The 22,351-nt window shown below is 38.1% G+C and overlaps 1 protein-coding gene across 5 annotated transcripts in view; it reads left to right on the forward strand.

Annotated features, from left to right (window-relative positions):
• ZFAND4 (zinc finger AN1-type containing 4) overlaps positions 1-19,112 on the forward strand; it is a 123,605-nt gene extending 104,493 nt beyond the window's left edge. For 4 of the 5 annotated variants that reach the window (XM_037805309.1, XM_037805305.1, XM_037805306.1 and 1 more), the window contains 5 exons: positions 5,485-5,632; positions 12,423-13,595; positions 14,090-14,144; positions 17,096-17,213; positions 18,185-19,112. In XM_037805309.1, coding sequence (XP_037661237.1) covers positions 5,485-5,632; positions 12,423-13,595; positions 14,090-14,144; positions 17,096-17,213; positions 18,185-18,320 — 1,630 coding nt within the window. In that variant the 3' untranslated portion in view covers positions 18,321-19,112. Of the gene's footprint in view, positions 1-5,484; positions 5,633-12,422; positions 13,596-14,067; positions 14,145-17,095; positions 17,214-18,184 lie in introns of those variants that run through there. The other variant, XM_037805308.1, reaches the window with a different exon arrangement.
• Positions 19,113-22,351: the final 3,239 nt, after the last annotated feature.

Consider the following 22,351-nt stretch of genomic DNA (forward strand, 5'->3'; position numbering starts at 1 on the left):
CACTGGGACTTTTTTGTTTCATTTCTCTTCCCCCTTTGGTCCAAGAAGTCTTTTTCAACCCCACGAAGCCAGGGCCAGGCTCATCCCTGGGAGTAATGTCCCACATAGGGGAAAAGGCAGTGAGTTTACCTTCTGAGTTGGCTTAGAGAGAGAGACCACATCTGAGCAACAAAAGAGGTTCTCTGGGCGTGACTCAGGTATAATTATAAGTAGGCTTAGCTTTTCCTATACAGGAGTAAGTTTCATAAGGGCAAATCCCAAGATCGAGGGCTTGGCATAGGTAGTCTCCAATGCTTGCAAGAATATCAGGGATCCCTGGGTGGGGAAGTTTAATATTTCCACATTGCCCCCCAGTCCCTCAAGGGGGCTTTGCAAATACATTTTTATTCTCTGCCCAAATACATCTGGGATGTATCAGGGCATCACAGTAACCTATACAAACCAATAAGATCTCACTCCCTATTCAAAGTTCTAAGTAATTATGGTGTTTGAATGAACTGACCCTACAAGTTAAATCAGGTAGCGTGTTACGGAAAATATAAATTTTGCACCAAATAAACATCTCTTCCTTTGGTCTCACACAGAAGTTGAAGTTTTAAAGCAGTCAATATCTTCCTTTACCCTTTGGTCTGATTTGCCTTAGTCCTAACCAGATCAGTTTCATTCATAGCTTTAATTGAAGTCTGATCTCTTTTCCAGCTTTTTTAACAGTTGCTGTATGGGATAATGTTGGCTTTCATAGCTGTAGAACTCTAGCATTGAATCTCAGGTGTCACACAGTTACCCAAAGTTCCAGGGAATGACCAGGTTATAAATAAAGAGCTCAGCATCTCACAATTTAGAAATAATCATAACAACTCAGAAATAGATGGGACTGCTGTAAGAGCTTACAATGTAGGGACCTTTACAATAAGCCTTCCCCTGATAACCTGTGCTCTCGAATTTCTCAGAATTTTCACATTATATTTAGTCCATATTAGTGAGGCGTGTAATATTTGTCTTTTCGTTTCTGTCTTATTTCACTCAGCATATTGTCCTCAAGGTTCATTCACATAGTTGCATGCCTCACAGTCCAGGGTATTTTTTTTTTTTTTTTTCATTTTTATTGAGATTGTTCAGATACCATACAATTATCCAAAGATCCAAAGTGTACAATCACTTGCCTCTGGGTACCCTCATACAGCTGTGCATCCATCACACTTAATTTTTGTTCAATTCTTAGAAACTTTTCATTACTCCAGACAAGAAATAAAGTGAAAGATGAAAAAAGAAAAAAAGAAAAGGAAACTCGAATCCTCCCCTATCCCTAGCCAACCCCCCTCAATTGTTGACTCGTAGTATTGATATAGTACATTTGTTACTGTTTATGAAAAAATGTTGAAATACTACTAACTGTAGTATATAGTTTGTAATAGGTATATAGTTCTTCCCTATATGCCCCTCTATTATTAACTTCTAATTGTATTGTCATACATTTGTTCTGGTTCATGGAAGTGATTTCTAGTATTTGTACAGTTGATCATGGCCATTGCCCACCATAGGATTCAGTTTTATACATTCCCATCTTTTGACCTCCAACTTTCCTTCTGGTGACATATATGACTCTGAGCTTCCCCTTTCCACCTCATTCACACACCATTCGGCGCTGTTAGTTATTCTCACATCTTGCTACCAAAACCCCTGTTCATTTCCAAACATTTAAGTTCATCCTAATTGAACATTCTGCTCATACTAAGCAACCACTCCCCATTCTTAAGCCTCGTCCTATATCTTGGTACCTTATATTTCATGCCTATGAGTTTACATATTATAATTAGTTCCTATCAGTGAGACCCTGCAATAATTGTCCTAATGTGTCTGGCTTATTTCACTCAGTATATTGCCCTTGAGCTTTTGTCATCAACCCATTTTTTTTTAATATGGTTGTGTTCACTCACCATACATTCCATCCCAAGTAAATAATCGATGGTTTTCTGCATGGTCATACATTTATGTGTTTACCACCTTCACCATTATCTATATAAGAGCATCTACATTTCTTCCACAAGGCAGGAGGGAGACTCAAAGAAGGTAGAGAGGCAAAAGAAAGAGGAAAAAAAAAGACAGCTAGGAAGCAGCAAAAGGAAAAATAAACTTAAATCAAAGTAGAATAAAGAATCAGACAATACCACCAATGTCAAGTGTCTAACATGCCTCCCCTATCCCCCCCTCTTATCTGCATTCACCTTGGTATATCACCTTTGTTACATTAAAGGAAGCATAATACAATGATTCTATTAGTTACAGTCTCTAGTTTATGCTGATTGCATCCCTCCCCCAATGCCTCCCCATTTTTAACACCTTGCATGGTTGACATTTGCTTGTTCTCCCTCATAAAACAACATACTTGTACATTTTATCACAATTGTTGGATACTCTAGATTTCACCAAGTTACACAGTCCCAGTCTTTATCTTTCCTCCTTTCTTGTGGTGTCTCACATGCTCCCCACCTTCCTCTCTCAACCGTATTCATAGTTACCTTTGTTCAGTGTACTTACATTGTTGTGCTACCATCTCCCCAAATTGTGTTCCAAACCACACACTCCTGTCTTCTATCACCGTGTAGTGCTCCCTTTAGTATTTCCTGTAGGACAAGTGTCTTGTTCACAAAGTCTCTCATTGTCTGTTTGTCAGAAAATATTTTGAGCTCTCCCTCATATTTGAAGGACAGCTTTGCTGGATACAGGATTCTTGGTTGGTGGTTTTTTCTCTTTCAGTATCTTAAATATATCACACCACTTCCTTCTTGCCTCCATTGTTTCTGCTGAGAGATCCGCACATAGTCTTATTAAGCTTCCTTTGTATGTAATGGATCGCTTTTCTCTTGCTGCTTTCAGGATTCTCTCTTTGTCTTTGACATTTGATAATCTGATTATTAAGTGTCTTGGCGTAGGTCTATTCATATCTCTTCTGTTTGGAGTACGCTGCGCTTCTTGGATCTGTAATTTTATGTCTTTCATAAGAGATGGGAAATTTTCGTTAATTATTTCCTCTGTTATTGCTTCTGCCCCATTTCCCTTCTCTTCTTCTTCTGGGACTCTGATGATACGTACATTGTTGTACTTTGTTTCATCCTTGAGTTTCCGGAGATGTTGCTCATATTTTTTTCATTCTTTTCTCCATCTGTTCCTTTGCGTGTAGGCTTTCAGGTGTTTTGTTCTCCAGTTCCTGAGTGTTTTCTTCTGCCTCTTGAGATCTGCTGTTGTATGTTTCCATTGTGTCTTTCATCTCTTGTGTTGTGCCTTTCATTTCCATAGATTCTTCTAGCTGTTTTTTTGAACTTTTGATTTCTATCGTATACATGCCCAGTGCTTCCTTTACAGCCTCTATCTCTTTTGCAATATCTTCTCTAAACTTTTTGAATTGATTTAGCATTAGTTGTTTAAATTCCTATATCTCAGTTGAAGTGTATGTTTGTTCCTTTGACTGGGCCATAACTTTGTTTTTCTTAGTGTAGGTTGTAATTTTGTGTTGTCTAGGCATGGTTTCCTTGGTTATCCAAATCAGGTTTTCCCAGACCAGAACAGGCTCAGGTCCCAGAGGGAAGAAATATTCAGTATCTGGTTTCCCTGAGGGTGTGTCTTAGAAAATTCCTCCACCCTTTGATGCCTCGGGTCACTGTGCTTTTCTGCCCATCAGGTGATGCCTGTTAGCCTATAATTCTTGACTGGTGTGAGGAGGTGTGGCCCTGTTCCCCCAGGGTCTGGGGTCTGGTTCTGAATGGAAAGGGTCCCACCCCTTTCCTCCTAGAGAAGACAGAGCCGCCAGGTGGAGGTCATCAGCATTTCAGTGGTCTCGCTCTCTGCTTGTGCTGTCTCCACCCTTCTCTGCTTCACAGCCCTGGAAACTGAAAATGACTGGGGCTTTCTCCACTGAGCCAAAAAAAGAAACAGATAGTCCCCTTCAGACCCAGTCCAAGGTGACCCTCCGGCTCTCCCAGGTCAGTCGTCACCCATAGCCTCTGTCTGTTTTTTGGGGATGCATACCTGTAGTGAGCAGTTCACACTCGCTTCCTAAAACCCCAGTTGGAGCTCAGCTGGGCTATATTCGCTTGCTGGGAGAGAGCTTCTCTCTGGCACCACGAGGCTTTGCAGCTTGGGCTATGGGGGAGGGGGTCTTGCTACTTGGATCCGCAGGTTTTACTTACAGATTTTATGCTGTGATCTTGGGCATTCCTCCCAATTCAGGTTGGTGTATGATGAGTGGATGGTCTCGTTTGTCCCCCTGCAGTTATTCTGGATTATTTACTAGTTGTTTCTGGTTTTTTGTAGTTGTTCCAGGGGGACTACTTAGCTTCCACTCCTCTCTATGCCGCCATCTTGCCCCTCCTCCAGTCCAGGGTACTTTTTAAAAATTGCAGCATTCAAAGTCCATTTTTCTCATTTTGACATGTTGGGCATGCACTGGTAATAAAAAAAGTCACAGTACATATACATGGCAATCAAAATTGCAGAGCTGTGACTGTCACTGTGATTTGTGATTTGTAGCAATACGAGTGTCACAGGTGGTCTCTGTCATGTCTCCTCATCTCTGCCCTTGTAGTGTGAAAGCAGCCATACACAATATATAATCAGGTGAGTGTGGCTGCATTCCAGTAAAACTTTATGGACACTAAAATTTGAATTTCATATAACTTTCAGGTGTTAAAAAATATTAGTCTTTTCAGTTTTTTTCCAACCATTTAAAAGTGTTAAAAACAAAAACAACATTCTTAGTTCATAGGCCACACAAAAACAGGCAGCAGACCATATTTCACCTTTAGCCATAGTTTTGCCCACTCCTGCTTTAGAAGAAACAGAATTAAGTGTTAATTTGATTAATTCTAATGCAAAAATCCAACATCAGTCATTTTTAGTCTCAAATTTTTTTTTTTTGTATTGTGCTGCCCTACTGTTTTTTGTTTTTGTTTTTTCAATAGAAAGGAATATAAGGAGGCATCATAAGGCTTAAGTAAATGTTCACTGGCCTATGAAAGAGGACTTGGCTTTGCAATGGTATTAAAACCATTCATGTAGAATAAATATTACATTTCATCGCCTCTTATTCTTTGATCATATTGTTAGAATAAAAGTTTTAGGAAAAAAGTGTAACTAATATTCAAGAAAATTAAGAAAGATACTTCTGGAAGATGAATAAAGCCTAATATGTGCTTTCAACTTGCTTACATATGGGGGAGTTTGGGGGAAAGACAGAATTGTAAGAATAAATATGAAGATAATGTGATAAGTACCATGATATTATGTGGTCAAAGAGGAAGGGCTGCAAATAATTTTTTCTCCTGAGAAATACATGTTTTGAAACACATTTTTCTTTCATTTATGTTGAAAAGATGGATTTATTTGTTTTGTCGTTACAAGCATCTATATTTTCTGTTGCACTGAGTATTTTTAGTCACTAAGCAGGTATCAGACACATTTCAATAAAAGTTACTGTTTTCTTCGCAGTGGTGGTTCTGTGTATAATCTGTATATGGATGAGGATGAAGAAATTGAGCCTTCTCCTTCTGGGCAACAGATAATTGAAAATTCAATAACAATGAATAAGATGAAGCTGCTGAAGGCTAAAATGGAGAACATGAATCTCAGCAAAAAGGTGATGTCGGCACTTGGTCAGCCCTTTTTTCTAGCTCATTCCTGCAGGGCTCACAGCAAGGTCTGTTGGTAATTGTGAAAACAAGTTTATTTATAACATATTACTTCAAGTTTTTTTTTTTTGTTTTTTTTTTTAACTTTCCCTTCTTTTTTAAATCAACTGTATGAAAAAAAAGTTAAAAAGAAAACAAACATACAATAAAAGAACATTTCAAAGAGACCATAACAAGGGAGTAAGAAAAAGACAACTAACCTAAGATAACTGCTTAACTTCCAACATGTTCCTACTTTACCCCAAGAAAGTTACATAATATAGCAACATTTCTGTGAACTTGCTCCTACTATATCCATCAGAAATTAACAGACCATAGTCATTCCTGGGCATCCCCAGAACATTAAATAGCTTATCTGTTCTTCTTGGACCATTGTTCCCCCTTCCTTAATCGCTCTCCATCGCTACTTCCCCTACATTCTACATTATAAACCATTTGTTTTACATTTTTCAAAGATCACATTAGTGGTAGCATATAATATTTCTCTTTTTGTGCCTGGCTTATTTCGCTCAGCATTATGTCTTCAAGGTTCATCCATGTTGTCATATGTTTCACGAGATCGTTCCTTCTTACTGCCGCGTAGTATTCCATCGTGTGTATATACCACATTTTATTTATCCACTCATCTGTTGAAGGACATTTGGGTTGTTTCCATCTCTTGGCAATTGTGAATAATGCTGCTATGAACATTGGCGTGCAGATATCTGTTCGTGTCACTGCTTTCCGATCTTCCGGGTATATACCGAGAAGTGCAATCACTGGATCAAATGATAACTCTATATCTAGTTTTCTAAGGAACTGCCAGACTGACTTCCAGAGTGGCTGAACCATTATACAGTCCCACCGACAATGAATAAGAGTTCCAATTTCTCCACATCCCCTCCAGCATTTGTAGTTTCCTGTTTGTTTAATGGCAGCCATTCTAACCGGTGTTAGATGGTATCTCATTGTGGTCTTAATTTGCATCTCTCTAATAGCTAGTGAAGCTGAACATTTTTTCATGTGTTTCTTGGCCATTTGTATTTCCTCTTCAGAGAACTGTCTTTTCATATCTTTTGCCCATTTTATAATTGGGCTGTCTGTACTATTGTCATTCAGTTGTAGGATTTCTTTATATATGCAAGATATCAGTCTTTTGTCAGATACATGGTTTCCAAAAATTTTTTCCCATTGAGTTGGCTGCCTCTTTACCTTTTTGAGAAATTCCTTTGAGGTGCAGAAACTTCTAAGCTTGAGGAGTTCCCATTTATCTATTTTCTCTTTTATTGCTTGTGCTTTGGGTGTAAAGTCTAGGAAGTGGCCTAGTTCAAGTTTTTAGCCTCAATTTTTTATTGAGATATTAAAAGGATACGTAGATTTTTAGGCCAGTAACACATCTTGTCAGTTTTCCAAAGTGATTGAATCAGTTTACATTCTTGCCAGCAATGCGTGGGAGTTGCAGATTTCCCAAGTTGTTGCCAGTGTTTGATGTGATCCTTCTTTTTAAGTTTTGCATTGCTGGTTGGTGTGTGGGGGCAGCATATTGTGGTTTTAATTGGCATTTCTCTGATGACTAGTGAAGTTAGAGAAGGTTCACAGGGTTATTGGCTATTTAGATATATTTTCTTGGTAAAAATACTTGTTCAAGTCTTTTGCTGTTGGGATTTTCTTTTTTTTTTTTCTATTGGGTTTTGCTTATTGGTATTTTTCAATTTCTTTGTGTGTTCTTGATGTAAGTCTTTTGACGTATATATATAAAGAATACTTTAGACTTTCCCTTTCACTCTCTCAGTTGTTCCCTCCTCCCTTTTCTTTATTCAAACATAGTGCCTACATGTAATATGTATACACTTACAGAGCCACAACCTAGATTATTTCAGCCATGGCCTACATTACTGCAGAATCACTTCCTTGTCAATTCCTGCATTTCCCCACTTCCAGAAATAACTACTATTCTGAAATCTGTCACTGCAAAGTTTTGCCTGTTCTTGAATGTTGTATAAATGGAATTATAGAGAATGTACTCTTTTGGCAGTCTTTTGTTGTTGTTGTGGTTTAACATAATATTTTCTGGATTTATCCGTAATACACAGAAATATCAGTTCATCCTTTTTTTATTCCTTTGTACTATTCCATCTTATGACTGACTTCATTTTGTTTCTCTCTCCTCATCTTGATAGAAATTTTGGTTGTTTCCAGTTTTGGCTTTTATCAGTAAAGCTGCTTTGAACAATCTTATACATGTCTTTGGTATATCTAAGTACTTCTTTCTTTGGGGCACATACCTAGTACAGACTCACGTCGTAGGGTAGGTATATGTTGAGCTTTAGTAGTCATGCCAAACAGTTTTGCAAAGTGTTTGAATCAGTTTATACTCCATCAGTAACATGAGAGTTGCATTGTGCCACATCTTTGTTGACACTTGATATCAGCCTTTTCAATTTTAACCATTCTGGTGGGTGTGTGGTGGTAGCGCATCATGGTTTTAATCTATATTTCTCTGATGAGGAATGATGTTGAGCTTTTCACATGCTTATTGGCCATTAGGATGTCATCTTTTGTGAAGTGCCTGTTCTAGTCTTTTGCTCATTTTTCTGTTCGGTGGACTGCCTCTTGCTTATTGATTTGTACACATTCTTTATGTGTACAAGTTCTTTCTCTTCTATCTGATTTACAAGTAACTTCTATATTGCTTGTTCTTTCACTGCCTTTTGATGAATAATGTTCTTAATTATTCCAATTTCTGGTTTATTTTATGGTTAGTGCTTTATATAACCTTTTTTTTTAAAAAGGTTTTATTCTCACCATACAGTTCATCCTAAGTGTGCAATCATTGGCTCTTGGTGTAATCACATAGTTAGGCATTAACCACTACAGTCAATATGAGAACATTCTCATTTCTTCCAAAGAAAATAATCCCATACCCCTTATGTATCCCTGTCATTGACATTTAGCTTTGGTATAGTGCCTTTGTTATAATTAATGAAAGAATATTACAAGGTTACTGTTAACTATAGACCTTAATTTACATTGATTGTATTTTTTCCCATACAACACCATATTATTAATGCCTTGTAATAGTGGCATATGTTTATCTAGTTCATGTAAGAACTCTCTTATATTTATACAATTAACCACCATCACTGTCCACTTTAGATTTTGCTAAGTTATACAAGTCCCAGTTTTTATCCTCTAGCTTTCCTTCTGGTGACGTACATGACTCTAACCTTCCTCTTTCAACCATACCACACCCTGCATTTTGTACACTTACAGTATTGTGCTACTGTCACACAGTATTGTGCTATCCATTTCTGAACCTTTATAATAAACCTTATTGAACATTCTTTACCCCTTAATCATTGATCACCCAATCTCTGCCCACTTTATCTCCTGGTAACCTATGCTCTCAAATTTAATTCTCAGCATTTGCTCATTTAGTTAGTTCATATTAGTGAGACCATACAATATTTGTCCTTTTGTTTCTGGTTTATTTTGCTCAACATAATATCCTCAAGGTTCATTCACTTTGTTGCATGCCTCGCAACTTAATTCCTTTCTGCAGCCACGCAATATTTCATCGTATGTATACACCACAGCTCACCCTTCTGCTCATCAGTCGCTGGACTTTTGGGCTGCCTCCATCCATTGGCAATCGTGAATAAGGCTGCCGTAAACATCGGTGTGCAAATGTCTATTCATGCCCCTGCTTTCGGTTGTTCCAAATGTATACTAGTAGCGGGATTGTGGGACCATATGGCAAGTCTATACTTAGCTTCCTATGGAACAACCATACAACCCTCCAGAAAGGCTGCCCAATTCTTTTTCCCTACCAAAGTGAATAGGTATACCTCTTTCTCCACATCTCCTCCAGCACTTGTAGTTTTCTGTTTTTTCAACAGTTTTATTCACACACCATACAGTCCATCCTAAGTGTACAATCAATTGCTCCTGGTATAATCACATAATTACATAGCCTTTTAATGAAATCTTTTCTTATCATGGAGTCTAAAAGTTCTTTCTATCTTTCTTTGTTGGACTTAATTTGCAGTTCTCTTTTTTATCTTCTTGCAATGTAAGCTTTGATAATTGATTTTTTAGTCTTTTTTCTAATATATGTAATTAAAGCTATAAATTTCCCTCCAAGTTCTGCCTTAGCCGGATCTCATCAGTTTTAATACATTGTCTTTTCGTAATCTATCAGTTCAAAATATTTTCCAATTTTCCTTGTGATTTCTTTTTAACTTATGACTTACTTGAAGGTGGGATCCTTCGTTTCCAAAGATGTGGCGATTTTCCATAATTTTTTGTTTCTGATTTGTAGCTCAGTTTTACTGTGGTCAGACACTGTATTCTAAATGATTTCAGTCATTTGAAATCGAAGTTTGATTTGTGACTGAGCATATGGATAAATGCCACTTGTGCATTTGAAAAAGAATGTGTTCTGTCATTGTATACATTGTTGTATATATGTCAATTAGATCAAATTTTTGACTGTGTTGTTCAGACCTTCTATTTCCTTTCTGATTTTGGGGGAGGGTGACTTTAGGTATTTTCTTCAGCTTATTTTCTGGGTTTGGTCCACTCTCATTTTTTATGTTCCTGTTTTCTGCCCATTTGTGTCTTGAATTTTTGAGTTTATGATATCCTGGGACTGTAAAAAAATAAAATCTGCAAATACTAATTTAAAGATATTTAATTCAAATTGGAGTATTATGATGCCGTTTTCTTTTGCTTTGTTGTTTCAGCAGAGAATTTCCATCAGCTGAAATATTCTAATTCTCACTTTTTAAGTGGCTATGTATGCATTTGGTTTGCCTTTTTCTGTTTATTTTCTGATTTTCTTCTTAATTTTTATTTACTTGGACAAGCATTAACAGTTTCATTTATTCAGAAGTGAGGAATTTGGGTAGCAAAGTAAGGTTCTTACTTCAAGAGCACCCTCTTCTCTCAGTATAGTGTAGTGCAGGTTTTTAAATCCATGACACTCATTATTTGGAGGAAGCAGGGGTTATTGTGTTCTCTGATTTTGTCATTCCCTTTAGTTTATATAGGATCCTCACTTTCCCCCCCTTGCTTCCTCCGTTACCTTCATTATCAAGCATCCAAGGGGTGCCTTCTCCTTTCTGCTTGTCCTCTTTCCCCCAAGAAGTGGTGCCCCAGGCCCTGAGCAATTTCAAGTCACCTCTTTTTGATTTCCTAATAGCTCTTATTTGATATGAACATTAGACTGTTTTTAATATTTTCATAATTAAATGGGACTTTCTTTTCTGCTTTGAGTGTGTGATGGGGGGCCCACTCTGCCTTTCTCTCCCCAGAAGCATGGGCTTTTCAGTTGAGTCTGTTTGATTTGGGTGTTTTCCTACTTACAGGTAATTGAAAGTTTGTAGTATTCTCCCTCTCCTAATTTTTTCTGAAGTCCTGGGCTATGGGTGATTTTGCTTTCCTTGTTGACCCATGTGGTTTTTTGGAGAATGTGTGAAGAAATTTGCAACTGGCATTGCTCTTTTGGCAATCCTGAAGTCATCACCTTCATTTCTGAAGAGTATTTTTACTAGGTTTGGAATTGCAGTTTGGCAAGACAACAGCCCTAGAATGAAATAGCTAGAGAAGTCAGCTCATCTTTCCTATGTTCTTCCTTCTTCGGATTCTTAGCTCCTCTGGTTCTCCTTGCCCCAGTAGCTGTCCAGTGAATTATCTGGCTTCTCTTTTTGTTCTTGGTGGAAGTGTTGGCTTGTATTCAGGTGTTCCATCCCACCCTGATGCCTGCTGGCTACAATTTTCTTTGTTTTTAAGAGCTAAGTCATATTATCCTTAGTTTTCAACTTGCAAGGTCATGAATTTTTGTAATCCTTTTATTAAAACCTGTGTTAGGGCTTAAAATCTTCCCCAGGCTCAAGGATCACTAGGAGACACACAGGACTAGCACATAGTTGTACTCATGGCTAATATTTATACCACAAAATACAGAGTGCAGTCAGCAAAGGGAAAAGGCCCATGGGGCGACGTTCAGAGGAAACCAGGCCCAAGCTTCCAGAATTCCTCTTTCTCAGTGGTGTTGCCCAGGACAACCTTAATTTCCCCATCAATGAGTTATGGCAACGTGTTTGAAATGTTGTCTACCAGTGAAGCTCATCAGATAGTCAGTGCCCAGGGGTTTTTGGAGGCCTGGTCCTGTAAAAACTCTTTGCCTAATGTATACCCAAACTCCAGACTGTGAGAAGGAAAGCATGTGTTCAGCACAAACTATATTTTTTGCACAAGCAGTTGAAGCACAGTGAGCCACTCTTATTGGTTAGGGTGGTGCAAGTTCCCAGAAGCCTGCTAAGGACCAACTTTGCATGTAGGCCTTTTCCAGGATCACAGTGTAGGCCTGCTATGTTAACTCTTCTCTGCACACCTACCGAGTCAAACACTTACTCATCCTGTGGAGAATTACTGTTAGGGATCTAAACTAGATCAGCAATGTCAAATATAGTATCAATCTGTTTTCTCTGTAAAACTGACAACCAGTAGTGAGGAAAACAAAACAAAATTATTTTTCTTTGACATTCTCAGAAAATTAGTCTCAATGAAGGAAGATAGTAAAATTGTTCTTAGTTATAAGCTTAATGTTTTAATCTTTTTAAACATGTTAAATTGAGGTAATCAAAATGACAATATGTTATGGTAAGTAAAATTTTATTCCTTCCTTAGTTTTTTTTTTTTAAAGACAGAGAAAATGACTGTGTAAGGAATTATGTGTTCACTCATTTCTTTTAGCCTAAGAAAGCTATCAGGGTAAAACCTCATCCACCTGTAGCTCATCGACCCTCTAGTGGCTCCACGGCAGCAGCTCGCCACAGATTGTTAAGAGTTCTCCCCCACATCGGGCAGTCTTGCTTACCTTCTCCTGGTAATACATATCTACCTGAGACTTCCACAAATGCACTTGCAAGTTTGGCAACTCTGACCCCTGCTGATAGACCCTTATCATCCATCACTAGTGACTTCCTTAAGGATGATGATAACTGGGAGAGTAACACACTGTCTCATTCCAATAGTAGCATCAAACGACCACCACAGATACCCCATCTGGAGTTTGGATATGATAAAGAGCTTACTGATTCTGTTCTCCATCTTGGACCATCTCTGCCCAGGCAGACAGAACACTTTTCAGGAAACTTGCCATCTAATAATGAGGATGAGACTGCCTTATTTCCAACTACAGAACAGTGTGTAACTGAAGAATCCCTTCTACCAGAAGTGAGTTCATTTGCCTCGTTAACAGAAGGAAGCACTGATGAACAGAGCAGTGGCTTAGAGGGCATGCGGAAGGTAATTCCAGAGTTCTTCCTCACTAATAGTGGCAGAGGGTTGAAAGCTACAGAGCACCATCTTCAACATGTGGCCAGGTTGTTAAGTGGTGAATCAGTAGAGACTACTGTGCTTAACCACCGTGAATTAAGTCCTCACAAGAATAGGCTTTTGTCTCCTCTTCGCTGTTCTGCACCACTTTTGCTACAGAATTCGCTTGTAAAACCACAGCGACAGTCCAAATGTTCAGAGTCTGGGGCCCTCCAATCTTCTTCACAAAATGTGCTCCGGTCATTAGATGTTCGAAATGTAACCGATCCTTCCTTATCTAGAACGACTCGCTTTCGAGGTGTTAAAGTTGATTCACCTGGGAAAAGATCTGATATTATTTCTAAAGTTGAGGCTCGGGATATCACAGAAATGGCTAACAAGGCTTCCAAAGAGCCTGTTGGCTGTGTAAATAATATAGGTTTTTTTGCTTCGCTGGCCCGGAGTGCAAGCAGAGACAGTTTACAGAGCACATGTGGGGCAGGCAGGCTTCGGACCTCTGGAATTGGGCTGTCTACAAACCTCCAGCATTTTCAGGAAGAAAGCCTTAGGAAAACCTCTCCCCAGTTAGAGCCTCCAGAGATTTTTCTTGTAAGTATTTGCCTTTTGATATGCTCTAGTATTAATGTTTGTAGTGATTCAACATGTTTAAAGTTTGCTTTTTGTTTGCATGATTTTTTTGTAAGCTTCTCTTAAAGTGTTTAGCTAGTATTTAGAAAAGTCTTTTTAATAGTGGAATTTTAAATAATATTTTTGTTGTGAATTGAGAATTGTAATTTGAAAATAATTTCATGCAAATAATTTATCACATATTTTTAAATCTAAAGATTTTTATTAATATTTTTTTCCCAAATAAGAACTTTTCTTTGAGCCATCAAATTTTGCTCTCTTACAGATAAGTAAGCCCAGTATTGCTGGATGTCACAGTCTGATTCCAAGTTAATGTAACTAAACAAAAATTAAATAATTTTAAGTGAAAGTTCGACAGCATTTTGGTAATATATTATTGGTAGTCCATGTTTAGTGGTCTGTTCTTCAATTCTCCATTGACTCACCTTTGTAGATGTTTTATGTTTTAATTGTAGTCCGCCCGTGGTATTGGAATGAATGGAAATAATGCAGCAGCAGGGAAAAGAGTAGGTAAGCCACAAATAATTTTTTAAAGTATAAGGCTAATAATCACATCATTGTGCCTACTATTGAATTTTCAGAGAGAAATGGGAAGAACATTCTCTGTGGTATGTAAAAAAGTAAACTCTCTTCCCTAAACATTTTTTCTCTTAGGAAAATGAGGTCTATCTCATTGTAGGACATATATGAAAAATAAAACAAATATAGAAAGTCAGGTCTCTGTTGCCTTGAAAGTAGTGTGGTTATAGGAAAACAAGATGAATGAAGAATTAACATGTAGTTCCCAAACCTTGGTCACTGGCCACTCTAGAGTTGTGATGAGCTGCTGGGTGGGCTTTGAGAAATTACCCGGAGAGGTAGGTTTCTTAATATCATGATCCGATATCAAAGGTGGTAAAAAGAAGCTCTTTTTGATGAACTGGTTATTTCTGGACAAAAGAAAGGGGCAGTCTCTAGAACCAGCCCTTTCCACGGCACAGTGTTAGAAGTAACTATAATTTTAGCACTTCCTTCCTCCGGGAATAACCCCTTAAAGGTGCACCAACCATTATTTCCAAGGTGGAAGGAAGCCACTGCTATCAGCTTGTTTTGTGTTTTAATACCCAGATCAGGGATGGTAAACTCATTACCAAAGATGTACCACCTTTGCAGCCCAAGATTTTAAAGGATTCTTTTATATATTGTGGTTGTCATGTGAGTTTTATGTTTATTTTCCATCCCTATGTAAGGCTTCAAGGTTGCAAAGTCTGAATATATCCCCTTTTAGTGTTATAGTTATTTTTTCCTTGGCACATACTCAAGTGTCTCTCACCCTAACCCATAAGCCTCTTGGAAATCTGTGTGTACTTGTCTCTATTCTGCTAGCTCTATTAAGATTTGGTGCTATCTTCACTTCTGTTCTCATTGCTCCTATGAGGTTGCTGTTGCTCTCCATGTTTTAAAATCCAGTGGGTGCTTGTGTATCCTTATCTTACTTGATCATTGTGGCCCTCCTTCTTGAAATCTCTCTATCTCTCTTTTTAATTCTGGGCTTCCACGTTCTTGTAAATTTTTCTTTAGGGTTGTTTTTATTTTCATTCTTTTATTCTCCATTTTCTTCTTTGTTTCACCAGTTCTCTGCTTGTTCCCTGTTACATATACACTTTTTTTGGTTGATTTCATTTATATTCAAGGCATCAGCTGCCACCTGCAGTGATGATTCCCTGAATAGACCTGTATAATTTGCTGCCATTTCCTCTCACAGTAATAACTGTACCAATTTTCTGCTGCTTCTGAATTACCCAAAAGAGTGTACTCCTTGGCATAAGTTTTATTTAATTTACTTCATTAAGTTCCTCCATTGGTCCTCTTTTTATTTTCACCGTAGGGTCTCCATTCTCTAGGTTTAGCCATCATTTCTATGCAGAAGACTACCAAACTTCTGTCTTGAATGCTAATCTATTGCATTTTTGGCTACCTTTCCTATTGGGTGAGATTTTATATAGCATTATTACACCAAATACTACACTAAGGAAATGAAAAACCAGTGAGTTGCTTCAAAAATCATTCATCCTATTCTGAAAAGCAACTCTATGCATTGGCATTATTTTATTGACTTTTTCTTTATTCATGTGTTTGATACACATTTGAGAGAAGGCTTCAGAGAGGAGTTGATAACTAATGGTGTCTTACTGGATAAGTAGAATTATACCAGTTTGACAGGGTGGAGTCAAGCGTTTGAGAAGCAGAGGTCATAGGTGTGAATGGGTCTGGTGCATCGTTCAGGATGGTTATGATGGGGTAGATGGCAGGAAATGATTCTGGAAGGTTAGGCGATTGAGACATAAAAGACCTTGGATGCTAGTCCAAGGAGTTTGGATTTTTCCTGTTGCTAGTATTAGTTAACATCACTGTATGTTAGTGATGAATAGAAGTGTGGAGTAGATGACTAATAAATGGTTTTCTCTGAGTGGGTAGAAGAGTGTACAGGGATTGTTCTCACAGGAGGAGAATGTGTTGTTTTTGTGCCACCTCATTTCTGTCACTAATGTGCTCTAAATCTCTTTGCACGTTCTTAAAGATTCTTGGAAAAAGCTTGGGAAACATTGAGTATTCCCAAAGGAAAGAAAAATAATGCAAATATGGTTTCAGTGAACTAAATTACCCTCAACAGATTCTTCAACCATTGTTTAAGAGAGAATATCCTATTCCTGAATTTCAAAGATAATTGCGATTCGATGAGCTTCCAGAGGATATCCTGTAGTATATAAAAATGCCTTTCTTATTTTTATTTTTAGAAAGTGAAAGTGCCCTATCACCTTTGTGAAATATTCTTGGTACCTATAAGTGTACTTGAGGAAGAAATTTAACTGAATTGGTGCCCAGGCACCATTAGGAGTCACTCAAAATTAGTTATTTCAAATTTTGTTTTTTGTAAGATCTGTGAGTGTATTTTAGATTGTTCTACCTATCCTTATTTTGCTGGGCTTGTATTTCCCCCAGCACTCAATCTGAGTTGTGCAGAAGGTATAACACCAAGTCATTGTAAATCCAATTTTTTGAACCAGTGAAGGATTTTCAGAAATGTTTAGCTGCCAGGTAAACATTAAGCCCAGACCTCTCAACACTTTTCAGTAGTGGAGAATAGGTGCCAGCAGTGATTTTCATGATTCACTGTCATTGTTTTATGTACTTTATATAAACTGATAATCCTTCAAAATAATCAGAAAAGTGTTGGTGTAAACAAAAAATCCTAGAAATATAAGTCTTTATTAGTGAAAACATACCACATATTAAAAAATAAACAGTAACTTCTATTGCATCATCACTTGCAGATGATGTCATTAACTCTACACAAATTTTACACAAATTAACTTTTTATGGCATAGAAGTTTACTGTGACCTGAATGTGTGTTGCTTAATGGTATTTCACATTTAGAGTTTTATGCTTGTATTAATCAAGGTGTCCTTTCTTTAAACAGGAGAATGCACTCATCACCTCCCACCTGTGAAAGTCCCTAACCAAACAAAGAAGAAAACAGCAAAGCATTGTTTTCTTTGTGGAAAGAAAACAGGACTGGCTACTAGCTACGAATGCAGGCAGGTTTGCCAGCTGGAGAAGCTGAAATGCTTTCTCTGTGGTGACACAGCTTTGGGATAATGCAAAATAAAACGTTCGTTAAATTGGCCATTCATAGTACCATCATTAAGGTGATGTTCCAATAGCAGTTGAACTCCTAATTGGCTGAAGTCAAGAACAAGTAGACAGCACATGAGTTTCCAAAAGGTGAAAGCAGATCCTCTCCTGCCCTTTAAATTAGGAGATTTAAACCGATTGGGGAGTGTAAATTGTCTTTTGATAGAAATACTTGGTTTTTGTTTTGATATAGCTTAGGAGGACTCCCCTCACCCCAAGAATCTATCTAAAATTTAACAGAAAAAGGACTAAATTTAAGGTTGATGTACTATAAACTGTAGCAATTTTATAGTACTCTTTTATTTCAAAGCAGCTGGATAACGTTTTCAAAAAATAATCGAACAGATAATAGCTTTTTCTGCCTGTAATTGTTTCTTTTATTAGCATTGTATTGATATGCTTCAAGGGTGGTGTCTGCCCTTAGGTTGAGGCCAGACATTGAAAATAACTGCAGCTTTTTAGAGTGTTTTCTGTTCAAATAGAAACTGCTTATCTAACTACTAGAAATATTTTAGAAAATCCTTTCTTAGCACAGGTAGTTTTCTCACCAGACTGAATTTCTAAGATATTCAGTTTCCTGGGTTTACAGGTATAGAAGAATTGGTGGACATATTTATCAGGTCTTGCAATTTTACTCCTTCCTAAAGATCTATAGCTTGTTTCATTTTGTAGTGGATTCTTTATTATAAACTGTCATGTTCTTTTGGGAGGTGCTTCTGCCTATTTCTGAATGGAAGGGAATTGTCAGCTCTGAAATTGCTAAAGAAAACCAGAGGGCTCCTGTTGGACTACTTGAAGTCAAGCTCTGATCTCCCAAAGAGATGAGCCTTTCATAGAAATGCGACTATTCACGTAAACTTTTTTTGTGCTTTAGATGTGGAAACAACTTCTGTGCCTCTCATCGCTATGCAGAAACTCACGGCTGCACCTATGATTACAAGAGTGCAGGGAGGAGATACTTGCAGGAGGCAAATCCTGTTGTTAATGCACCAAAACTTCCAAAAATCTAACTCTTGCTCTGCACATAACTGTTCTGCCCCGAGGAATCGTATTATAATGACAGAAGAAATATTGTTTAGACTGCATTATTTTTGTTCGACTTCAAAAGATTTGCCAAATAACAAAAGCATGCAGTGCATACTGTTGGAGAATGAGAATACCACTGTAGTTGACATCTTTATTCTTTGGTGAATCAGAAATTTTAAAAGTAGTTTTAAAAATTTCACACCATAATGACTTAACTTTGTTATTGCACATCCTGTGTTAAGTGTTTTGTATTTGATCTTTCAAGTTCACTAGGCAAGTCTTCAAAAGATGCACTTTAGGAAGTTGGCACTGACTGTAACCAGGCTTCCACATGCACAGTCAGGTAATGGCTTTAAATCTACTATGTGGGTGCTTTTTTTGTTTGTTTGGTTTTGGGTTTTTTTGGTGGTGGCGGGGTGGGTGTATTTAAAAAAAAATCCCATGTGCGAAAGTTTATTGAATTTACTAGGATGTTCCTTTTTATTTCAAGCTACTTTTTATAAAAAGAACATTTGGTTTTCCAGTGTGATTTTTAACACATATCTATTTTTTTCTAGATTCAGATTGACATTCAGATATGTGTATCCATTCTATAAACATATCATGTTAATCATAGTATATATTTCTTAAAATACTACTTTTTGATTGGTAGTTTAAAAATAGACAATATCCTACTTTTTGCCATTAAATACAGGAAACCAACTTATTTTTGCCTTTAAAAAATGGCTACATTTAAAACAAAATTTCACAGCTTGCTTTGTTTCTATTAATATATTGAGTGTTATTACCAGGAGAAATTCAAATAAATATTTAATTACACTATGAATTTGATTATTTGATTATTTACAATAATTTTTCCTTCACAAATAGCTTTTCTTTTATAAAACCATGTATTCTTAATAAGTAGTTTATACTACTTGGAAAAAGTGGCTATCAGTATAAAGATATTCTTGGAAGGTATAAGGGTCCTGTTCCCAAGAAGCAGCCAAAATAGTCTTCAGGCTTTGGGGATGCCTCTTTCTTTTCAGAGGTTCGGTTGAAGCTGATGATGACCCCTAGTCAAGAGCCTGCAGACAGTCCAAGTGGACCCTGGGCCTGCTCCCAAGGGAGGCTCCATGGGTGCTCGTATTTCCTGTGAGATTTGAGTGTTGACTGCCTTCAGAGCAGGAGAGAAATTTGCTTACAAGAGGGGATGACAAGAAATTAGTGGAAGATCCAAGCAATTAGGGGTTAAAGGAATGCTTTTTAGGCTGGAGGGACCTGTGGTCGTTGGGGGGGGGGGGTGCAGGGTGGGATTTAGGTTAATGAAAAATACTTCCATCTGTGTTAATTCAAAAACAAGTTCATATCATTATTGGGAATAATTTCTGTGTATTTTAAATTCTTATAGAGAAGTGATCATAATTTTAGAGACCTCAGATCTGTCTTTGCATTCCCAGTAATTAACAGAGGTCCTTGTGTATAGGCACTGGTTAAACATTAGTTGAATAAATTAATTATTGTATTCGGATACTTACCATGATAAAAACAATCATATAAAAACTAAACTAATTTTATATGACAGCATTCAGTTTCTGGATTTCTTTTTTTTTTAAACAATAAGCATTTGGTTTTAGCAACACTGAAAATCCATCTTTAAAGTTTATATTTTAGCGGTGTGAAATATTTTCAAATCATTCCAACATGGGAAATTCAAATACTCAGATGTTTTAAACTTTTATCAGTGCTATAACTTCTGGAGGGATTTAATTATAAAAAATAAGGCTAATTAATTTTCTGGGGTATGTTTGATATGGTTTTAAGCCATTATGATAAATAACCAAATCTTTGTATCCAGCAATGTTTCCCAAAATGTGACCCCATATACTATTCCTTGAACATGAGATGATTTTAACTGGTACATGGATGACAATTTTTTGGTTTTAATAGCTATGTATTTTTAATGTGTATTAGGAAATAAAACTACAGTTAGCTTAATTTAAACATAAATTGATTTAGGTTAAAAATAAGTTGGTTGGAGAACCTAAGATGGCACCTAGGTGAGACAGGGCAAAAAAACACCTCCATGAAAAATACTAGATAAAAGCCAGAAAGTGACCTAGAACACTAGTTCCAGCGATGCACCAGCCAGACAAGGTCTGCTAAATCCACAGGGACTGTGCATCTGGTGAAACTGGGAGCCTGCGTTCTGAAATGAGTGAGTGAGCCGGCTGAAAGTCCAGCGGCTGCACTGCAGTGTGGAGAAGACTTGGGTTGGTGTTTGGAGACGGACTAATTCTTTTAAAAAAAAAAAAAAGCAAAAAAAAACCCAGGAGCAGCTGCAGATACGGCGGCAAGAACTGTGCAGTGAAGCACGGCAGGTGCAGGCCTTGCGAATGCCTCAGTATCTGGCGTGGAAGATAGCCCTTCCTGCACCCGCTGCTAATTGTCTCGGAGCCAGGAGGGCAGAGGGGAGCCCAAAGAAGAAAGAAACTGCACCCCTTGTAGGATCTTCTTGGCGGGCTGGGGATGCCCTTGCCCAGGGCCGGAGCCACAGCCCAGAGCTACGCCAAGGGTCCCAGTGTGACAGGGAGTGTTTCCTGCAGGACACACACATGCCACAATATCGGCCGTGGAGAGTGGCCTTTAGTGCATCCACAGCTGATTGTCCCGGAACTGGGAAGGCAGAGCTATGCAAAGAGGGGGAAATTAACACGCCCCATTCAGCCATCTTTACAGCAGGCTGGGAACACCCCTGCATGGCCCAGTGGCCCAGGGCTTCTCTGGAGGGCCGGCATGCACTTGTGACGTGGCACAGCCTTCCCTCAGCAGAGGTCCTGGAAGAGCCCGGCTGGGAAGGGGGACCCGCTCGGAAATCCCAGGGACCCTATACCAATACTAGGGACTTGTGGGTCAGTGGCAGAGACAATCTGTGATGAGACTCAAATGAAGGTTTAGACTCTTACAGCAGCCTTAAATCTCTGGGAACACCTGGGAGGTTTGATTATTAAAGCTGCCCTGCCTCCCTAACAACTCAGACACACGCCCCACATTCAGGGTGGACAGCACCAACAGCACACCCAAACTTGGTGCGCCAGTTGAACCCCACAAGACTCACCCCCACACACCACAAAGACAAAGTTGGGGAGAACAGACTTGAGGGGAATAGGTGACTTGCGGATGCCATCTGCTGGTTAGAGAAAGTGTACGCCACCAAGCTGTAGATCTGACAAATTAGAGATTGGTGTTTTTCATCTCCTGAAAGAACCCTATCAAGTAAAGCAAATGCTAAGAGGCCAAAAACAGCAGAAAAACTCAAAGCGTATGATAAAACCAGACGATATGGAGAACCCAAACCCAAACACCCAAATCAGAAGATCAGAGGAGACACAGTACTTGGAGCAATTAATCAAAGAACTAAAGACAAACAATGAGAGCATGGCACAGGATATCAAGGACATGAAGAAGACCCTAGAAGAGCATAAAGAAGAAATTGCATGAGTAAATTAAAAAAAAATAGAAGATCTTATGGAAATAAAAGAAATTGTTGACCAAATTAAAAAGATTCTGGATACTCAGTACAAGACTAAAGGAAACTGAACAATGACTCAGTGTCCTCGAGGACCACAGAATGGAAAATGAAAGAACAAAAGAAAGAATGGGGAAAAAAATTGAAAAAATCGAATGGATCTGAGGGATATGATAGATAAAATAAAATGGCCAAATTTAAGACTCATTCGTGTCCCAGAAGGGGAAGAGAAGGGTAAAGGTCTAGAAAGAGAATTCAAAGAAATTGTTGAGGAAAACTTCCCCAACCTTCTGCACAATATAAATACACAAAGCATAAATGCCCAGCGAACTCCAAATAGAATAAATCCAAATAAACCCACCCCAAGCCATATTCTGATCAGAGTCTCAAATACTGAAGAGAAGGAGCAAGTTCTGAAAGCAGCAAGAGAAAAGCAATTCACCACATACAAAGGAAACAACATAAGACTAAGTAGTGACTACTCAGCGGCCACCATGCAGATGAGAA

The sequence above is a fragment of the Choloepus didactylus genome, chromosome 15 (assembly GCF_015220235.1).
Source record: "Choloepus didactylus isolate mChoDid1 chromosome 15, mChoDid1.pri, whole genome shotgun sequence".
Lineage (NCBI taxonomy): Eukaryota > Metazoa > Chordata > Mammalia > Pilosa > Megalonychidae > Choloepus > Choloepus didactylus.